The sequence below is a fragment of the Oncorhynchus kisutch genome, unplaced genomic scaffold, assembly GCF_002021735.2.
Source record: "Oncorhynchus kisutch isolate 150728-3 unplaced genomic scaffold, Okis_V2 Okis09a-Okis19a_hom, whole genome shotgun sequence".
Lineage (NCBI taxonomy): Eukaryota > Metazoa > Chordata > Actinopteri > Salmoniformes > Salmonidae > Oncorhynchus > Oncorhynchus kisutch.
Window position 1 is genome coordinate 3,919,730 of NW_022261985.1, and position 19,432 is coordinate 3,939,161.

General features: G+C 46.2%; 1 protein-coding gene across 1 annotated transcript in view; it reads left to right on the plus strand.

The window, feature by feature from the left end:
• Positions 1 to 2,429: 2,429 nt before the first annotated feature.
• The window catches only part of LOC109883994 (plexin-B2-like), a 63,748-nt gene continuing 46,745 nt past the window's right edge, over positions 2,430 to 19,432 (plus strand). The window contains 13 exon segments of the mRNA XM_031815536.1: positions 2,430 to 3,003; positions 3,334 to 3,498; positions 3,689 to 3,943; positions 4,189 to 4,386; positions 4,637 to 4,816; positions 11,930 to 12,064; positions 12,771 to 12,871; positions 14,240 to 14,366; positions 14,965 to 15,121; positions 15,360 to 15,471; positions 17,140 to 17,233; positions 17,954 to 18,073; positions 18,933 to 19,028. Of these exon segments, the coding sequence (XP_031671396.1) occupies positions 2,500 to 3,003; positions 3,334 to 3,498; positions 3,689 to 3,943; positions 4,189 to 4,386; positions 4,637 to 4,816; positions 11,930 to 12,064; positions 12,771 to 12,871; positions 14,240 to 14,366; positions 14,965 to 15,121; positions 15,360 to 15,471; positions 17,140 to 17,233; positions 17,954 to 18,073; positions 18,933 to 19,028 (2,244 nt within the window). The 5' untranslated portion in view covers positions 2,430 to 2,499.

Below are 19,432 nucleotides of genomic sequence, written 5' to 3' on the forward strand. Positions count from 1 at the left end.
AGTAATATCTAACAAGTAATCTAACCTAATAACTACCTTATACACACAAGTGTAAAGGAATGAATAAGAATATGTACATATAAATATATGGATGAGCGATGGCCGAACGACAGGCAAGATGCAGTAGATGGTATAGAGTACAGTATATACATATGAGATGAGTAATGTAGGGTATGTAAACATTATAGAAAGTGGCATAGGACCAATAAGGACTATGTCTTAGCCTGGTCCCAGAGCTGTCTTAGCCTGGTCCCAGAGCTGTCTTAGCCTGGTCCCAGAGCTGTCTTAGCCTGGTCCCAGAGCTGTCTTAGCCTGGTCCCAGAGCTGTCTTAGCCTGGTCCCAGAGCTGTCTTAGCCTGGTCCCAGAGCTGTCTTAGCCTGGTCCCAGGTATGTCTTCGCCTGGTCCCAGGTATGTCTTAGCCTGGTCCCAGGTATGTCTTAGCCTGGTCCCAGGTATGTCTTAGCCTGGTCCCAGGTATGTCTTAGCCTGGTCCCAGGTATGTCTTCGCCTGGTCCCAGGTATGTCTTCGCCTGGTCCCAGGTATGTCTTCGCCTGGTCCCAGGTATGTCTTCGCCTGGTCCCAGGTATGTCTTCGCCTGGTCCCAGGTATGTCTTAGCCTGGTCCCAGGTATGTCTTAGCCTGGTCCCAGATCTTTTTTTTCTGGTTTATGAACCCGGTAAAGGTCAAAGTGCTCATAGAGAAGCTACAAATCAAATGTATTTATATAGCCCTTCGTACATCAGCTGATATCTCAAAGTGCTGTACAGAAACCCAGCCTAAAACCCCAAACAGCAAGCAATGCAGGTGTAGAAGCACGGTGGCTAGGAAAAACTCTCTAGAAAGGCCAAAACCTAGGAAGAAACCTAGAGAGGAACCAGGCTATGTGGGGTGGCCAGTCCTCTTCTGGCTGTGCCGGGTGGAGATTATAACAGAACATGGCCAAGATGTTCAAATGTTCATAAATGACCAGCATGGTCGTATAATATTAAGGCAGAACAGTTGAAACTGGAGCAACAGCACGGCCAGGTGGACTGGGGACAGCAAGGAGTCGTCATGTCAGGTAGTCCTGAGGCATGGTCCTAGGGCTCAGGTCCTCCGAGAGAGAAAAAGAGAATTAGAGAGAGCACACTTAAATTCACACAGGACACCGAATAGGACAGGAGAAGTACTCCAGGTATAACAAACTGACCCTAGCCCCCCGACACATAAACTACTGCAGCATAAATACTGGAGGCTGAGACAGGAGGGGTCAGGAGACACTGTGGCCCCATCCGAGGACACCCGCGGACAGGGCCAAACAGGAAGGATATAACCCCACCCACTTTGCCAAAGCACAGGCCCCACACCACTAAAGGGATATCTTCAACCACCAACTTACCATCCTGAGACAAGGCCGAGTATAGCCCACAAAGATCTCTGCCATGGCACAACCCAAGGGGGGGGTGTCAACCCAGACAGGAAGATCACATCAGTGACTCAACCCACTCAGGTGACACCCCTTCCAGAGATCATGGTGGTGTGGTCTGATTTGTAACACTTCATTTAACATGTTTCTACTGAGGATGTTGCTTTGTTCTCTGGGTCAGAAGGAATGTGTCGGAAAGGGTTCCCTTTGGGTCACAGACAAAGTTTTTGGTTAGATCTCACAACAACCCACCCAAAAGTTTTGGAAAAAAGTTTGTGAATCGTAGAGTTTTTGCAAAGAGGAGCTTCTCTGCCCCCATGCTGAGGGCGTACCCGTAATGCAACAGGACACCTTTGTTACCTTGGCACTGTGCCACTCCCCTCAACCTCTCCTCGAATCCCTTTGATTCGAGGAGAGTTTGACTACCGAGAAACTGTAGGCAGGGATGAAAGGATGAGGGGAGGAGAGAAGAGGAGTTTGACTACCGAGAAACTGTAGGCAGGGATGAAAGGATGAGGGGAGGAGAGGAGAGGAGTTTGCCTGCAAAGCGAATGCTGCAAACGCTTCTTTCTTTTGAAAAAAAAAAAACTTGTTTTATCGGCCGTGTCAAATTCACTGATCCACATCTCAACATCTGAGGGGAGTTTGGGGAGCGGGTGAATTGATTTTCCCTCCTTTATATTTAGTGGGAAGGATGAGGATGAATAATAATGAAAGAATGGAAGGTAGGAACGCTGAAGTAGAACTGAATAACTTAGTGCTAAAAAAATATTTGTTTAAATTCAGAGGATGTTATTAAACGTTGTTAACCTTAATGTCTTCATGTTTATTTCATGTCTTATTAGCTGTTGAAACGTCCCCTCAGGCCTGTCTGTGATTACTAAGTTACAAAGCCACAGAAAGACTAATAGAATGGAATGATTAAGATTAGGAACTAATTATATATTTTCCCCTTATCTGTATACTTCTATCTCTCGCTTCTCCCCCTCTCACTGCTTCCTTCCTCTTCTTCTTTCTCCCTCCTCTCTCTCTCTTTCTTTACCAAGTTATAAAGAGTCATATAATTATTTTCCCCTTCCTCTCCTCCAGAGATGGCGTGGCGGTGGGTCCTGGCTGCCATCTTGGCGACGTTGTCTCTCTCCCTCCTCGGCTCCGCCTACGATGAGTTCACATCCGACACCCTCATCAACAATGTAGTCCAGGACCCAATCACCAGCCGGCTGTACGTGGGCACGGTCAATGCCCTCTACCAACTGGACCAATCCCTGCACCCCGAGGCACACACCAGAACAGGACCCGAACTGGACAACCGCCAGTGTACCCCGCCCGTGACTTCCTGTGAGGAAGCAGTGGAGACTGACAACCATAACAAACTGCTCCTCATCCATCCATCCAAAGACACCTTGATAGTGTGTGGGAGTCTGTACAGAGGAATCTGTTCTCTGAGGAACCTGTCTAATGTGGAGCAGCTGCTGTACTTCAGCGATACGAAAGGAGAGAAGTCGTACGTGGCCAGTGCTGAGGAGGGTGTGTCGGTAGTAGGGGTCATGTCTTACTACTTCAACAAGGACAAGGGGAACTTCACCGTCTTCCTGGTAGGTGGACGAACCGCTCCGTGATATATCAGTCATAATAATGTCATTTAGCAGACACTTTTACATTGTATAAATGTTTTACGTATTGGGTGGACCCAGGAATCAAACCCACTATCCTGGCGTTGCAATCGCAATGCTCATGTTGTATTTGGATTTAAAATTGTAAAAGTAAAAGGTACTAGATAATTGAATTTCCCATGTTCTGTTCCCTCGGTCTCGTCCTACGTGTGTAAAGGTAACGTCAGCCACGACAGCACCAAGCTGAACCATGTTGTATTTACTTCCTGGTCACCATGGTAACTTGTATTTGCCCCTCTCTGTTCTCTTCAGGTGGCTAAGGGCTATGGCAGCCATGACAGCACCAAGCTGATCAGCACCCGTATCCTCCAGGTCCATAGTGACTGGGTGTTGTTCGACAGCATCATCGAGGCCTCGGCCGTCCAGTCCAACCCCTTCACACTGCGCTACCTCCATGACTTCAGACACGTCTTCAAGGTGAGAGAGACGGAGAAACCCCTTTTACACACACAGCAGTGTGAAACATCCCCTCAGGGCCTGTCTGTGAATACAACGTTACAAAGAGACTGAAAGATGAATAATGATTCATGGAACTCATTCTCTTCTATCTCACTCTTTTTCTCTTTTCCACTTTCTCTCTCCTCTATTTCCATCTCTCGTCTTCCAGGACGAGGGCTTTGTCTACTTCCTGTTCTCCAGAACGCTGGGCGCCCAGGATTCAGGAACCAAGAACTTCACCTTTATTTCCAGGATGTGTGAGAACGACCACAACTACTACTCGTACACAGAGCTCCAGCTGAACTGCAGCGCGGGGAACAAGTACAACAAGGTTCAGGCAGCCTACGTGACCCTCCCAGGAGAAGCCCTGGCCAAGAATATGAGCTCCTCTGGCTGGTACGGACCGGTTGGAGCCCAGGATAAGGTATCTATTTATTTTCCCCCTCTAACAATTTAAACTTAATCCACTAACCAGTTCAATTCTATACCCCAATTCAATGATATAACCCCTAATAGAATTGCCCTAAGGGGACAAATAGTTGTTTGAATAAGATTGAATCCCACAAATGAGTTTGGACAGATAAAGCGGCATTTCACCTTTACTTAAGGAGGCAAGTCTGAACCGTGAGAACAGTGAGTTAAGAACAGTGACTGGTGTTTTCCTGTCAGGTTGTGTTTGTGGTGTTCAGCTCGGACGACGACAGCTCCAGCTCGGCAGTGTGTATGTACCCACTGAGGGCCATCAACCAGAGACTGGTGGAGATCATAGGAGCCTGCTACAGCACCAAGGGACAAATAAACAACAAGTCTGCTGTCTACTCACCGTACTCCTCCAAGTCAGACGAGCTGTGTAAAATTGAAAATGAGGTTTGTAGCCTTACCAGCCCCTCCAGTCAAGGGCAGTCGTACTGTATGTCCTCTGGTATGGGGAGCGAGAATGTACGTGCTGTCAGTTTTGAGGCAATTGGTGGTTTTCTAGTTTACCTTGACGTTATGGTCGTTGCTCTTCTACAATGAAATTTACAAGAGGATGTAGATATAATGTATTAACTGCTACATTATCACTTCTACCTACTAGTGAGATAATGTATCTGACATTGATTCCTTCCCTCTTCAGAAGGGCATGGTGACCAATCAAAAGTGTGGTGCTGAGTTCCTGCCCTCCCCGCTGGCCAGCAGGGCAGAGTTCGCCCTGGCAACCGACCCCGTTTTCACCAAGAAGGGCCTGATGACCGCTGTGGCCGTCGCTGTGGAAACGGAGCACGCCGTTGCCTTCCTGGGGACTACTTTAGGAGAGGTACTAGCTAACAGTGATGGACATTCCAAGTCTTTTCGTTGAGCCGGGTCTTTTGGCTCCCAAACAGATATTTGTTCAGTAATTCTTACAAACGGATAAAAAACCATGAACAATATGACATCTAAAGCCTAAATGGTTGCCTTCCATTATGTCAAATTGTGACATGAGTTCAAATTTTTTTTTTAATTCACCTTTGCAAAAACAATTGCGTGGACCACAATGTTTATTTCAAAACTACAGCTGACCCTAACTGCAGTTAATGGTTAAGTTACCATCTTCAGAGAATGTTTCTCTAACTGAACTCCAGATAATGGTTGAGGAGTTACCATCTTCAGAGAATGTTTCTCTAACTGAACTACAGATAATGGTTGAGTTACCATCTTCAGAGAATGTTTCTCTAACTAAACTCCAGATAATGGTTGAGGAGTTACCATCTTCAGAGAATGTTTCTCTAACTGAACTCCAGATAATGGTTGAGTTACCATCTTCAGAGAATGTTTCTCTAACTAAACTCCAGATAATGGTTGTCTAGAGCTCAAATGGCAGGAGTCACAGGGAGCCAATCAGGGAGACAAATGAACAGCTCTTTCACAGATGAGATTCAGTTCTCGACATTCCCCCAAAACAGCCGTTCAAAAAGAGCCGTTGGTTTACAGATTATCTGTCACTACTAGCTACCACCTTACTGTTGACCTGTCACTGCTAGCTACCACCTTACTGTTGACCTGTCACTACTAGCTACCACCTTACTGTTGACCTGTCACTACTAGCTACCACCTTACTGTTGACCTGTCACTGCTAGCTACCACCTTACTGTTGACCTGTCACTACTAGCTACCACCTTACTGTTGACCTGTCACTACTAGCTACCACCTTACTGTTGACCTGTCACTACTAGCTACCACCTTACTGTTGACCTGTCACTACTAGCTACCACCTTACTGTTGACCTGTCACTACTAGCTACCACCTTACTGTTGACCTGTCACTGCTAGCTACCACCTTACTGTTGACCTGTCACTACTAGCTACCACCTTAGTATTGACCTGTCACTACTAGTTACCACCTTACTGTTGACCTGTCACTGCTAGCTACCACCTTACTGTTGACCTGTCACTACTAGCTACCACCTTACTGTTGACCTCTCACTACTAGCTACCACCTTACTATTGACCTGTCCCTGCTAGCTACCACCTTACTGTTGACCTGTCACTGCTAGCTACCACCTTAGTATTGACCTGTCACTACTAGCTACCACCTTACTGTTGACCTGTCACTGCTAGCTACCACCTTACTGTTGACCTGTCACTGCTAGGTACCACCTTACTGTTGACCTGTCACTACTAGTTACCACCTTAGTATTGTCCTGTCACTACTAGCTACCACCTTACTGTTGACCTGTCACTGCTAGCTACCACCTTACTGTTGACCTGTCACTGCTAGCTACCACCTTACTGTTGACCTGTCACTACTAGCTACCACCTTACTGTTGACCTGTCACTGCTAGGTACCACCTTACTGTTGACCTGTCACTACTAGTTACCACCTTAGTATTGACCTGTCACTACTAGCTACCACCTTACTGTTGACCTGTCACTGCTAGCTACCACCTTACTGTTGACCTGTCACTGCTAGCTACCACCTTACTGTTGACCTGTCACTGCTAGCTACCACCTTACTGTTGACCTGTCACTGCTAGCTACCACCTTAGTATTGACCTGTCACTACTAGCTACCACCTTAGTATTGACCTGTCACTACTAGCTACCACCTTACTGTTGACCTGTCACTACTAGCTACCACCTTACTGTTGACCTGTCACTACTAGCTACCACCTTACTGTTGACCTGTCAATACTAGCTACCACCTTACTGTTGACCTGTCACTGCTAGCTACCACCTTACTGTTGACCTGTCACTGCTAGCTACCACCTTACTGTTGACCTGTCACTGCTAGCTACCACCTTAGTATTGACCTGTCACTACTAGCTACCACCTTACTGTTGACCTGTCACTACTAGCTACCACCTTACTGTTGACCTGTCACTACTAGCTGCCACCTTACTGTTGACCTGTCACTACTAGCTGCCACCTTACTGTTGACCTGTCACTGCTAGCTACCACCTTACTGTTGACCTGTCACTGCTAGCTACCACCTTAGTATTGACCTGTCACTACTAGCTACCACCTTAGTATTGACCTGTCACTACTAGCTACCACCTTAGTATTGACCTGTCACTGCTAGCTACCACCTTACTGTTGACCTGTCACTACTAGCTACCACCTTACTGTTGACCTGTCACTACTAGCTACCACCTTACTGTTGACCTGTCACTACTAGCTGCCACCTTACTGTTGACCTGTCACTGCTAGCTACCACCTTACTGTTGACCTGTCACTGCTAGCTGCCACCTTACTGTTGACCTGTCACTGCTAGCTACCACCTTAGTATTGACCTGTCACTGCTAGCTACCACCTTACTGTTGACCTGTCACTACTAGCTACCACCTTACTGTTGACCTGTCACTACTAGCTGCCACCTTACTGTTGACCTGTCACTACTAGCTGCCACCTTACTGTTGACCTGTCACTACTAGCTGCCACCTTACTGTTGACCTGTCACTGCTAGCTACCACCTTACTGTTGACCTGTCACTGCTAGCTACCACCTTAGTATTGACCTGTCACTACTTGCTACCACCTTACTGTTGACCTGTCACTGCTAGCTACCACCTTACTGTTGACCTGTCACTGCTAGGTACCACCTTACTGTTGACCTGTCACTACTAGTTACCACCTTAGTATTGTCCTGTCACTACTAGCTACCACCTTACTGTTGACCTGTCACTGCTAGCTACCACCTTACTGTTGACCTGTCACTGCTAGCTACCACCTTACTGTTGACCTGTCACTACTAGCTACCACCTTACTGTTGACCTGTCACTGCTAGGTACCACCTTACTGTTGACCTGTCACTACTAGTTACCACCTTAGTATTGACCTGTCACTACTAGCTACCACCTTACTGTTGACCTGTCACTGCTAGCTACCACCTTACTGTTGACCTGTCACTGCTAGCTGCCACCTTACTGTTGACCTGTCACTGCTAGCTACCACCTTACTGTTGACCTGTCACTGCTAGCTACCACCTTAGTATTGACCTGTCACTACTAGCTACCACCTTACTGTTGACCTGTCACTGCTAGCTACCACCTTACTGTTGACCTGTCACTACTAGTTACCACCTTAGTATTGACCTGTCACTACTAGCTACCACCTTACTGTTGACCTGTCACTGCTAGCTACCACCTTACTGTTGACCTGTCACTGCTAGCTACCACCTTACTGTTGACCTGTCACTGCTAGCTACCACCTTACTGTTGACCTGTCACTGCTAGCTACCACCTTAGTATTGACCTGTCACTACTAGCTACCACCTTAGTATTGACCTGTCACTACTAGCTACCACCTTAGTATTGACCTGTCACTGCTAGGTACCACCTTACTGTTGACCTGTCACTACTAGCTACCACCTTAGTATTGACCTGTCACTACTAGCTACCACCTTACTGTTGACCTGTCACTACTAGCTACCACCTTACTGTTGACCTGTCACTACTAGCTACCACCTTACTGTTGACCTGTCAATACTAGCTACCACCTTACTGTTGACCTGTCACTGCTAGCTACCACCTTACTGTTGACCTGTCACTGCTAGCTACCACCTTACTGTTGACCTGTCACTGCTAGCTACCACCTTAGTATTGACCTGTCACTACTAGCTACCACCTTACTGTTGACCTGTCACTACTAGCTACCACCTTACTGTTGACCTGTCACTACTAGCTGCCACCTTACTGTTGACCTGTCACTACTAGCTGCCACCTTACTGTTGACCTGTCACTGCTAGCTACCACCTTACTGTTGACCTGTCACTGCTAGCTACCACCTTAGTATTGACCTGTCACTACTAGCTACCACCTTAGTATTGACCTGTCACTACTAGCTACCACCTTAGTATTGACCTGTCACTGCTAGCTACCACCTTACTGTTGACCTGTCACTACTAGCTACCACCTTACTGTTGACCTGTCACTACTAGCTACCACCTTACTGTTGACCTGTCACTACTAGCTGCCACCTTACTGTTGACCTGTCACTGCTAGCTGCCACCTTACTGTTGACCTGTCACTGCTAGCTACCACCTTAGTATTGACCTGTCACTACTAGCTACCACCTTACTGTTGACCTGTCACTACTAGCTACCACCTTACTGTTGACCTGTCACTACTAGCTGCCACCTTACTGTTGACCTGTCACTACTAGCTGCCACCTTACTGTTGACCTGTCACTGCTAGCTACCACCTTACTGTTGACCTGTCACTGCTAGCTACCACCTTAGTATTGACCTATCACTACTAGCTACCACCTTAGTATTGACCTGTCACTGCTAGCTACCACCTTACTGTTGACCTGTCACTACTAGCTACCACCTTACTGTTGACCTGTCACTACTAGCTACCACCTTACTGTTGACCTGTCACTACTAGCTACCACCTTAGTATTGACCTGTCACTACTAGCTACCACCTTAGTATTGACCTGTCACTGCTAGGTACCACCTTACTGTTGACCTGTCACTACTAGCTACCACCTTAGTATTGACCTGTCACTACTAGCTACCACCTTACTGTTGACCTGTCACTACTAGCTACCACCTTACTGTTGACCTGTCACTACTAGCTACCACCTTACTGTTGACCTGTCAATACTAGCTACCACCTTACTGTTGACCTGTCACTGCTAGCTACCACCTTACTGTTGACCTGTCACTGCTAGCTACCACCTTACTGTTGACCTGTCACTGCTAGCTACCACCTTAGTATTGACCTGTCACTACTAGCTACCACCTTACTGTTGACCTGTCACTACTAGCTACCACCTTACTGTTGACCTGTCACTACTAGCTGCCACCTTACTGTTGACCTGTCACTACTAGCTGCCACCTTACTGTTGACCTGTCACTGCTAGCTACCACCTTACTGTTGACCTGTCACTGCTAGCTACCACCTTACTGTTGACCTGTCACTGCTAGCTACCACCTTAGTATTGACCTGTCACTACTAGCTACCACCTTAGTATTGACCTGTCACTACTAGCTACCACCTTAGTATTGACCTGTCACTGCTAGCTACCACCTTACTGTTGACCTGTCACTACTAGCTACCACCTTACTGTTGACCTGTCACTGCTAGCTGCCACCTTACTGTTGACCTGTCACTGCTAGCTACCACCTTAGTATTGACCTGTCACTACTAGCTACCACCTTACTGTTGACCTGTCACTACTAGCTACCACCTTACTGTTGACCTGTCACTACTAGCTGCCACCTTACTGTTGACCTGTCACTACTAGCTGCCACCTTACTGTTGACCTGTCACTACTAGCTGCCACCTTACTGTTGACCTGTCACTGCTAGCTACCACCTTACTGTTGACCTGTCACTGCTAGCTACCACCTTACTGTTGACCTGTCACTACTAGCTACCACCTTAGTATTGACCTGTCACTACTAGCTACCACCTTAGTATTGACCTGTCACTGCTAGCTACCACCTTACTGTTGACCTGTCACTACTAGCTACCACCTTACTGTTGACCTGTCACTACTAGCTGCCACCTTACTGTTGACCTGTCACTGCTAGCTACCACCTTAGTATTGACCTGTCACTACTAGCTACCACCTTACTATTGACCTGTCACTGCTAGCTACCACCTTACTATTGACCTGTCACTACTAGCTACCACCTTAGTATTGACCTGTCACTACTAGCTACCACCTTACTGTTGACCTGTCACTACTAGCTACCACCTTACTGTTGACCTGTCACTACTAGCTACCACCTTACTGTTGACCTGTCACTACTAGCTACCACCTTACTGTTGACCTCTCACTACTAGCTACCACCTTACTGTTGACCTGTCACTACTAGCTACCACCTTACTGTTGACCTGTCACTACTAGCTACCACCTTACTGTTGACCTGTCACTACTAGCTACCACCTTACTGTTGACCTGTCACTACTAGCTACCACCTTACTGTTGACCTGTCACTACTAGCTACCACCTTACTGTTGACCTGTCAATACTAGTTACCAATCACACTAGTCTTTCTTACTAGCACTGTAACTGGTTTTCTTAATTGCTGCTTTTTGAAAGAAGGTTTTACTTGAGGAAAGCACTGACTGTGATATGTGGTTGGTCTCACCTACCTTAGTTAAATGCACTGACTGTGATATGTGGTTGGTCTCACCTACCTTAGTTAAATGCACTGACTGTGATATGTGGTTGGTCTCACCTACCTTAGTTAAATGCACTGACTGTGATATGTGGTTGGTCTCACCTACCTTAGTTAAATGCACTGACTGTGATATGTGGTTGGTCTCACCTACCTTAGTTAAATGCACTGACTGTGATATGTGGTTGGTCTCACCTACCTTAGTTAAATGCACTGACTGTGATATGTGGTTGGTCTCACCTACCTTAGTCAAATGCACTGACTGTGATATGTGGTTGGTCTCACCTACCTTAGTCAAATGCACTGACTGTGATATGTGGTTGGTCTCACCTACCTTAGTTAAATGCACTGACTGTGATATGTGGTTGGTCTCACCTACCTTAGTTAAATGTACTGACTGTGATATGTGGTTGGTCTCACCTACCTAAGTTAAATGCACCGACTGTGATATGTGGTTGGTCTCACCTACCGTAGTTAAATGCACTGACTGTGATATGTGGTTGGTCTCACCTACCTTAGTTAAATGCACTGACTGTGATATGTGGTTGGTCTCACCTACCTTAGTTAAATGCACTGACTGTGATATGTGGTTGGTCTCACCTACCTTAGTTAAATGCACTGACTGTGATATGTGGTTGGTCTCACCTACCTTAGTTAAATGCACTGACTACAAGCTGCTCTGCATAAGAGCGTCTGCTGAACAGAAACTTGTCCTGCTGGAATGTTATTCAATAGGCTGCTCTGACTTGTATGTATTTTCCTTAATAGTTGACTAACGTCTTCGGCACCTCCTCTGTCTTCTTTCTGCTCGTGTAACGTAGGTGTTGAAGCTGCACCTGTCGACCAGTCCAGAGGTGTACGGCCGCGCCCCTGGGGAGAACACCGGGGACAAGGTCAACAAGAACCTGCTATTTGACACCAGCCTCACACACCTCTACATCACCACAGAGAAGAAGGTGAGCCGTGATCTTAACTTGGAACTTTATTCCATAGCGTAGTGTCGTGGAAGATTCTGAATTTGTTGGTAACATTTGTAAGATGTTTTATATTCATCTAATGTGTGTAAGTTAATTCTCATCAGAATGGTATTTTTGTATAATACTGTGGCGAGGTTGCAGTTATCTGTTCTATGTCAAGACTAAGTTGCATGGGCCGCTGAGAGGGGAGAGGTCAAAGTGTCATCATGTGTAAACATATCTTTCACTCCCTACCTTTTTCCCAGTGGAGAAAGGAGGGTGGCAGTGTCTGGAATCATTCTATGCTCCCTCTAATGTTGTTTCTATCTTAACCTATAGCCTCATTCTCCTCTCCGTGAGTTTGTCCAGGAGTTTGTATTTAGAGTGGGTTGTATCTAAATGACAATTTGATATATGCCTGTTGATTTGGAGGATTGGTTTATGGTTCTGGGGTTTGGGAAAGGAGACAAAGCTGAACAATTAATTATGTCTATGCTGTCTGACTATGTGTGATCTTTGCTATAAACGATCCCATTTTGCCATTGTGTGGGGACTCTCAACTTTTCATTAGAGATACTGAAATGTTGATAGTCAAAAATGCTATAGAGCTTATATAGTTACTTTTAAGACGTTTTTATAACTAACTCTGACGTGTGTGTGTGTGGTTTGCTCCCATGATTTGGTAAAGATTTTGTTTTGCTCATAGATCACCAAGGTGCCAGTGCAGGCCTGCCACCTGAAGACAGACTGCCAGTCCTGTGTGGCACAGAAAGACCCCTACTGTGGCTGGTGTGTGCTGCAGGGCAAGTGAGTACAGTCCCAGTTATAGCCAATGTTCCCTCTAAGCAGGGTGCAGCTCTTCTCGGACTGTCGCGCAGAAGAAATACCAGCCCGCGCAGAGAAGCACGAGATTCAACTTAACTCAACTTTCTAGACTTTTAGTTAACACTATCAATGTTTCCCTTTACTGTGGGAATTGTGATTGAATCCACGCAACAATGCAACATACCGAGGCAGAACGCACGGTGTCGGATTCTATTACATGGACAGGCACGGCTGAGCTGTACTCTACACAGACCGGTGCTCCTTAACCAATCAGAGCTACATGTGGCACATTTGTTCATGTCCTTTGCTAGTTAGTGAGTTATTATCCCAGTTATAGATCAGTTGTAGTCAACGATAGGGGAGGGATTGCTTCCTACAGGAGCACACAACCTGTACATTTCTAGCCATCTTTGAAAAGCCAGTCAGGTGAAGATATTTATTTTTGTCTTAAAGGGGCAGTGTTGTATTTTGAGACAGGCTTGAATAAGCCAAGTAGCCAATAGGCAGAGGGTAGCGTAATTTGTCTGATACTCTGTAATAATGGAATGGGAATAATAATGCATTCTACTTAGAAAAGGGCTTTTTGCATCAAGACAACATTTTCAGTCCCCTCCTTGTCTGAAGGACAAGTGGATGAACAGGTTCATGTCAAGCCCTGCATGTTTTTTCAAAAGTCTCATGGAATGTAGACCTATATTGAACACCACACATTGGCTGCTACTGTAGGCTATTTCCATGTTAAAATGTGTGGTGTTCAATGAATGTTCTCCATGTTTTTGATGGTAGGCCACTCTGGTAGGCCTACATTATGATCAAATAGCCACAGTAGCCTACATAGTCACTGTTTAAAACTGTAACTTAAAGCGGGTACAGCCTCAGTGTTCACAGTAACGCGCGCTGGAAGTCAGCAGACTTGAAATTTGCTCAGTGACAATTCTTTGTGGGAACATTGGTTATAGCTGCAATATTTCCTGCTGCTCATTGATCTTTTCAATGAATAATACAATGTAACTTATAAATGTCTTATGAGCTTAGTACTGATTTATCCTGTTATAGATGGTCCAGGACTTTTTTCTCTCTTGAGCTCCTATCAGTGAGGAACTGGGCCTGGATACAGGTACAGACTCCTGGTTAGCTGTAGTCTAGAGTCCTGTTTAGCTGTAGTCTAGAGTCCTGGTTAGCTGTAGTCCAGAGTCCTGGTTAGCTGTAGTCCAGAGTCCTGGTTAGCTGTAGTCCAGAGTCCTGGTTAGCTGTAGTCCAGAGTCCTGGTTAGCTGTAGTCCAGAGTCCTGGTTAGCTGTAGTCCAGGGTTAGCTGTAGTCCAGAGTGTGACTGGTCTCTTCTCCTCCAGGTGTACCAGGAAGGGAGACTGTCCCAGGGCTGAGGATGCCAACACGTGGCTGTGGAGCCCCAACCAGCAGTGTGTTCAGATCCAGGCCTTTAACCCACCCAACCTCAGCTGTAGGAAGACCGAGCAGGTACTGAGTGGTTGAGTGTACACGTCTACGTTCCCTGTCATTGGCAGCTGTCTTCTTCAGTGTGAAAGATCCCTCATCTGTTGTGCTGGGTTTGCTTCATTCTGAATTCATTCATCCTGAGTTTAACTCTAGTCAATTCCTTTAAGCTCTGCTCCCTTCCAGTGCATTTCTCTCTCTCTCTCACACTCTCTCACACACACACACACACACACACACACACACACACACACACACACACACACACACACACACACACACACACACACACACACACACACACAGACACACACAGACACACAGACACAGACACAGACAGAAATTAGTTTTCTGGGTCACTTCTGGATTAATGAACTGTGTACATTTTAAACTGTAGACCTGAATATCAGTCACTTCCTTTATTTCACTTCATTTCATCTCAATTCTCTCCAGGAACTTGAGTTTTTGTCACACAACCATTCTTGTGACTTGAAACATAATTGCATTTCCTCAATGGACCTCTTTGTATTCAAGAGGAAGTTTATTCTCTTGCTTCTCTCTCACTCTTGATTTCTGTCTCTCTCTCACAGTCCTCAAAAACCTCAGTTTTTCTCCTGTCCAGGTTGAAATCTACATCCCCTCCCTCCCCAAGATCGGCCCTTCTGACATTATCAAGTGCAGGTTTGGTTCGGACACTAGTGAAGCTGTGATGATGGACCAGAAGGTCATCTGTGCCCTCCCTGACCCTGTGAACATCCCCTCTACACCTGACAAGCAGGGTGAGTCCTCCTCAATACTGGTCCTAACCCCGGTCCTTAGCTCCTTGGGTGGCAGATGGGTTCTGTATACTGTTTTAAGCCTGGAGATATCAGTCTGTTTCTTTAACTAACTTGTCTTTGTCTTGCCAAACAAGGCAACAATGTGTTTTATTCAGTACAGAACCAGTCAGGTGACCAGGCTAATATTTCCTCTGAGCAGTGGACTGTGGTAACTGACATTCTGTCGTATTGCGTTCAGACTTTGTGACGGTGCAGGTGAAGATCCTGGTCAACGACGGCATCGAGGTGACGTCCAACGAGTACAAGTTCTACAACTGTGCCGCCACCGGCAGGAAGTCCAGGAACACGCCGTAAGTGTCGCCAGTAAAACCCTTATTGGTCACCAACCTTTTCTGAGGCAAGATCACTTTCCAGGCCGAGATCTACCACTCAGATATTCTTTAAAAACAGGACTTAATAATGTAAGCCTATACAACAGTAACCTAATAAAAACTGTTGTGTAGGAATGAGGTTTGTGCAGTAGGTCTAATACATTATCGCAACATATTGGCTTTATGCCTTCCTGACTATTGTTCTTCTCAGACCATGTTATATTTCAAAACTCGAGCTTTGATAACAGAATAGATCAGTTGTATCATTTGCGAGGCTCAGCTGAGCATAAATTGAAATAATTATCTTTTTTATTTTACTGGACTGATGGTCAGTCTCAGCGGAGGGAGAGTGCAGCAGAGTGTCCAGTCCCTGCTTTCTCCTTTCCTCCGGTGAGGCTGACCAATAGAGAGGGTCCACCTCTCATAGTCCCTGCTTTCTCCTTTCCTCCGGTGAGGCTGACCAATAGAGAGGGTCCACCTCTCATAGTCCCTGCTTTCTCCTTTCCTCCGGTGAGGCTGACCAATCGAGAGGGTCCACCTCTCATAGTCCCTGCTTTCTCCTTTCCTCCGGTGAGGCTGACCAATAGAGAGGGTCCACCTCTCATAGTCCCTGCTTTCTCCTTTCCTCCGGTGAGGCTGACCAATAGAGAGGGTCCACCTCTCATAGTCCCTGCTTTCTCCTTTCCTCCGGTGAGGCTGACCAATAGAGAGGGTCCACCTCTCATAGTCCCTGCTTTCTCCTTTCCTCCGGTGAGGCTGACCAATAGAGAGGGTCCACCTCTCATAGTCCCTGCTTTCTCCTTTCCTCCGGTGAGGCTGACCAATAGAGAGGGGACACCGTCTTCCACCTGATGGCCAAACTCAAGTCGCACCACATTATTTCTGCCTCATGCTCTAATTCATGATGTTCCTATGAGCAGAAGTGAAATATTCCTGGATATTGAAATGGACGTGACGAGCTGCTGATAATTAAACAGCAGGCCTGTTGATACACGGCTACTCAGCACGAGTGGAAGTAGGGAGACGCACATTTATTTTTTGTAAAAAACAGTGTTGGCAGTACTGAATAAAAACTTAAAGAACTCATAAAAACAGTGTTGACAGTACTGAATAAAAACGTAAAGAACTCACTCATAAAAACAGTGTTGACGGTACTGAATAAAAACGTAAAGAACTCACTCATAAAAACAGTGTTGACAGTACTGAATAAAAACGTAAAGAACTCACTCATAAAAACAGTGTTGACAGTACTGAATAAAAACTTAAAGAACTCATAAGAACAGTGTTCACAGTACTGAATAAAAACTTAAAGAACTCACTCATAAAAACAGCAACGGTTGCTGTATTCTTTGACGGTCTTTCTCTGGTCGTGGAGTTTGTCCCTTCAGACAAATGAAATGGTTGGAACACTTTGCCTACCCAGCAGAACGGTAAGACCAATAGGAGTGCAAGGTGATGGACTAGGAATGCCTTGAAGATGGACCCGTAGATGACCACTGCTTTATGGAGGCCACCCGTTAATGACGCTTTTCTGACAGTTATTCTGTTCAGTCATTTTACACGGAACACCTTTGAGCATTTCTGTTCTCATTGGCTATATAAACTCTGATTCCTTATCTCTTCCTTCTATTGGTTGATTGTCCCCAGGTGTATAGCATGTGTGACCAGTGAGTGGCAGTGCCAGTGGAATGCCCAGGACCACACCTGCAGTGACAGAGATGTCTCTGTAGATGGAGCTCACATCGTCAAGCCAACAAGTAGGAGGAAGCCCTGTCTCAGTGAACTACACAGTTTGGCTCAAACTCCTTTTGTCTTTCCACAACTCCTTGTGTCCTCTCTCCCCGCCTCCTCAAAAAGAAGGTCCAATACCTTTTGAGTAGCAGGCCAGAAGAGAGGATGTGAGGAAGTGAAGGAAGATGAATTGATAAAGAGCTATTGTCTCTGAGCCGGCTTGTATCTGTTACTGACTTTCTGGCTTATAGGTGGCAACTGGCAAGCTCTGCCTGTCTGTCTGTATGACTGTATGTCTGTCTGTCTGCCTGTATGTCTGCCTGCCTGTATGTCTGCCTGCCTGTATGTCTGCCTGCCTGTATGTCTGCCTGCCTGTATGTCTGCCTGCCTGTATGTCTGCCTGCCTGTATGTCTGCCTTGCCTGCCTGTATGTCTGCCTGTATGTCTGCCTGTATGTCTGTCTGTCTGCCTGTATGTCTGCCTGTATGTCTGTATGTCTGCCTGTATGTCTGTATGTCTGCCTGCCTGTATGTCTGCCTGCCTGTATGTCTGCCTGCCTGTATGTCTGCCTGCCTGTATGTCTGCCTGCCTGTATGTCTGCCTGCCTGTATGTCTGCCTGCCTGTATGTCTGTCTGTATATCTGTCTGCCTGTATGTATGTCTGCCTGCCTGTATGTCTGTCTGCCTGCCTGCCTGTATGTCTGTCTGTCTCTCTGATTAAACCAGCTACCTTCTGTTCTCCCTCCAGGCTGATAGCTGTCCTCAGTTTGAGAACCCAGACCCTCATCTCATCCCTGTAGGCTACCTCATCCCCATCAGCTTCCAAGGGAAGAACCTGGACATTTACAAGGTGAGATAGACACAGCTCTTATGCTTGCGTCCCAAATTACGCCATATTGCCTATACAGTGCACTACTTAGGGAATAGGGTGCCATTTGAGTGCACTACTTAGGGAATAGGGTGCCATTTGAGTGCACGATATAGGGAATAGGGTGCCATTTGGGTTCACTGTAGGGAATAGGGTGCCAGTTTGGGTTTACTGCAGGGAATATGGTGCCAGTTTGGGTTTACTGTAGGGAATATGGTGCCAGTTTGGGTTTACTGTAGGGAATATGGTGCCAGTTTGGGTTTACTGTAGGGAATATGGTGCCATTTTGGGTTTACTGTAGGGAATATGGTGCCATTTTGGGTTTACTGTAGGGAATAGGGTGCCATTTTGGGTTCACGGTAGGGACTAGGATGACATTTCAGACACCTATTTAGTCATCGTCTATCATTGATGATTAACTTGGCTGTTCCTCTTTTCTTCCTCATTCACTATTAGATCATGTACAGTACTGTTTATCTAATATGGTTCGTTGTGCATGACAGCCTGACTGACTTCTACTCATTCTAATATGCATGCTCTCTTATCCTGTGTGTCTCTCTGTCCTGTGTGTCTCTCTGTCCTGTGTGTCTCTCTGTCCTGTGTGTCTCTCTGTCCTGTGTGTCTCTCTGTCCTGTGTGTCTCTCTGTCCTGTGTGTCTCTCTTGTCTGTCGTGTGTGTGTATGTCTGTCTGTCGTGTGTGTGTGTATGTCTGTCTGTCTGTCTCTGTCTGTCTGTCGTGTGTGTGTGTATGTCTGTCTGTCTGTCGTGTGTATGTCTGTCTGTCGTGTGTGTATCTCTCTGTCTGTCTGTCGTGTGTGTCTCTGTCTCTCTCTCTCTCCAGGATCACACGTTTAAAATTGGCACGGAGCTCATGAAACACACAGAGGAAGAGTTCACCTTTAATGAGGGGTTAAAGTTCAACTTCAAGGGTTATGAGGTCAGTAATATCCACCTCTAGTTGAGACAACACAGGTTTTTACATCCCAGTGCCCCACATGAGCAGTACAAGTCTTTTCCCTCAGTCCCAAAGACATTCACCTCCATCCAGTACTCTAACTCTGTCTGTCTCTGTCTCTCTTTCTGTCTCTCTCTCTGTCGCTGTCTCTCTCTCTGTCTCTCTCTCTGTCTCTCTCTCTGTCTCTCTCTCTGTCTCTCGGCCCATCTGTTTTCATACTGAGTTTGAGAGGCTGCCAGTATGGAGTTAAAAGCTATGTTGTGTGCGGATTGTGTGTACATGCGTGCATGTCAGTGTTTGTTAGGAAAATGCGGTGCTGGATATTTGACAGGAAGTATTATAAGACATTTGAGAAGTTTACCGAACCCATATGCATTGGGTGGTAA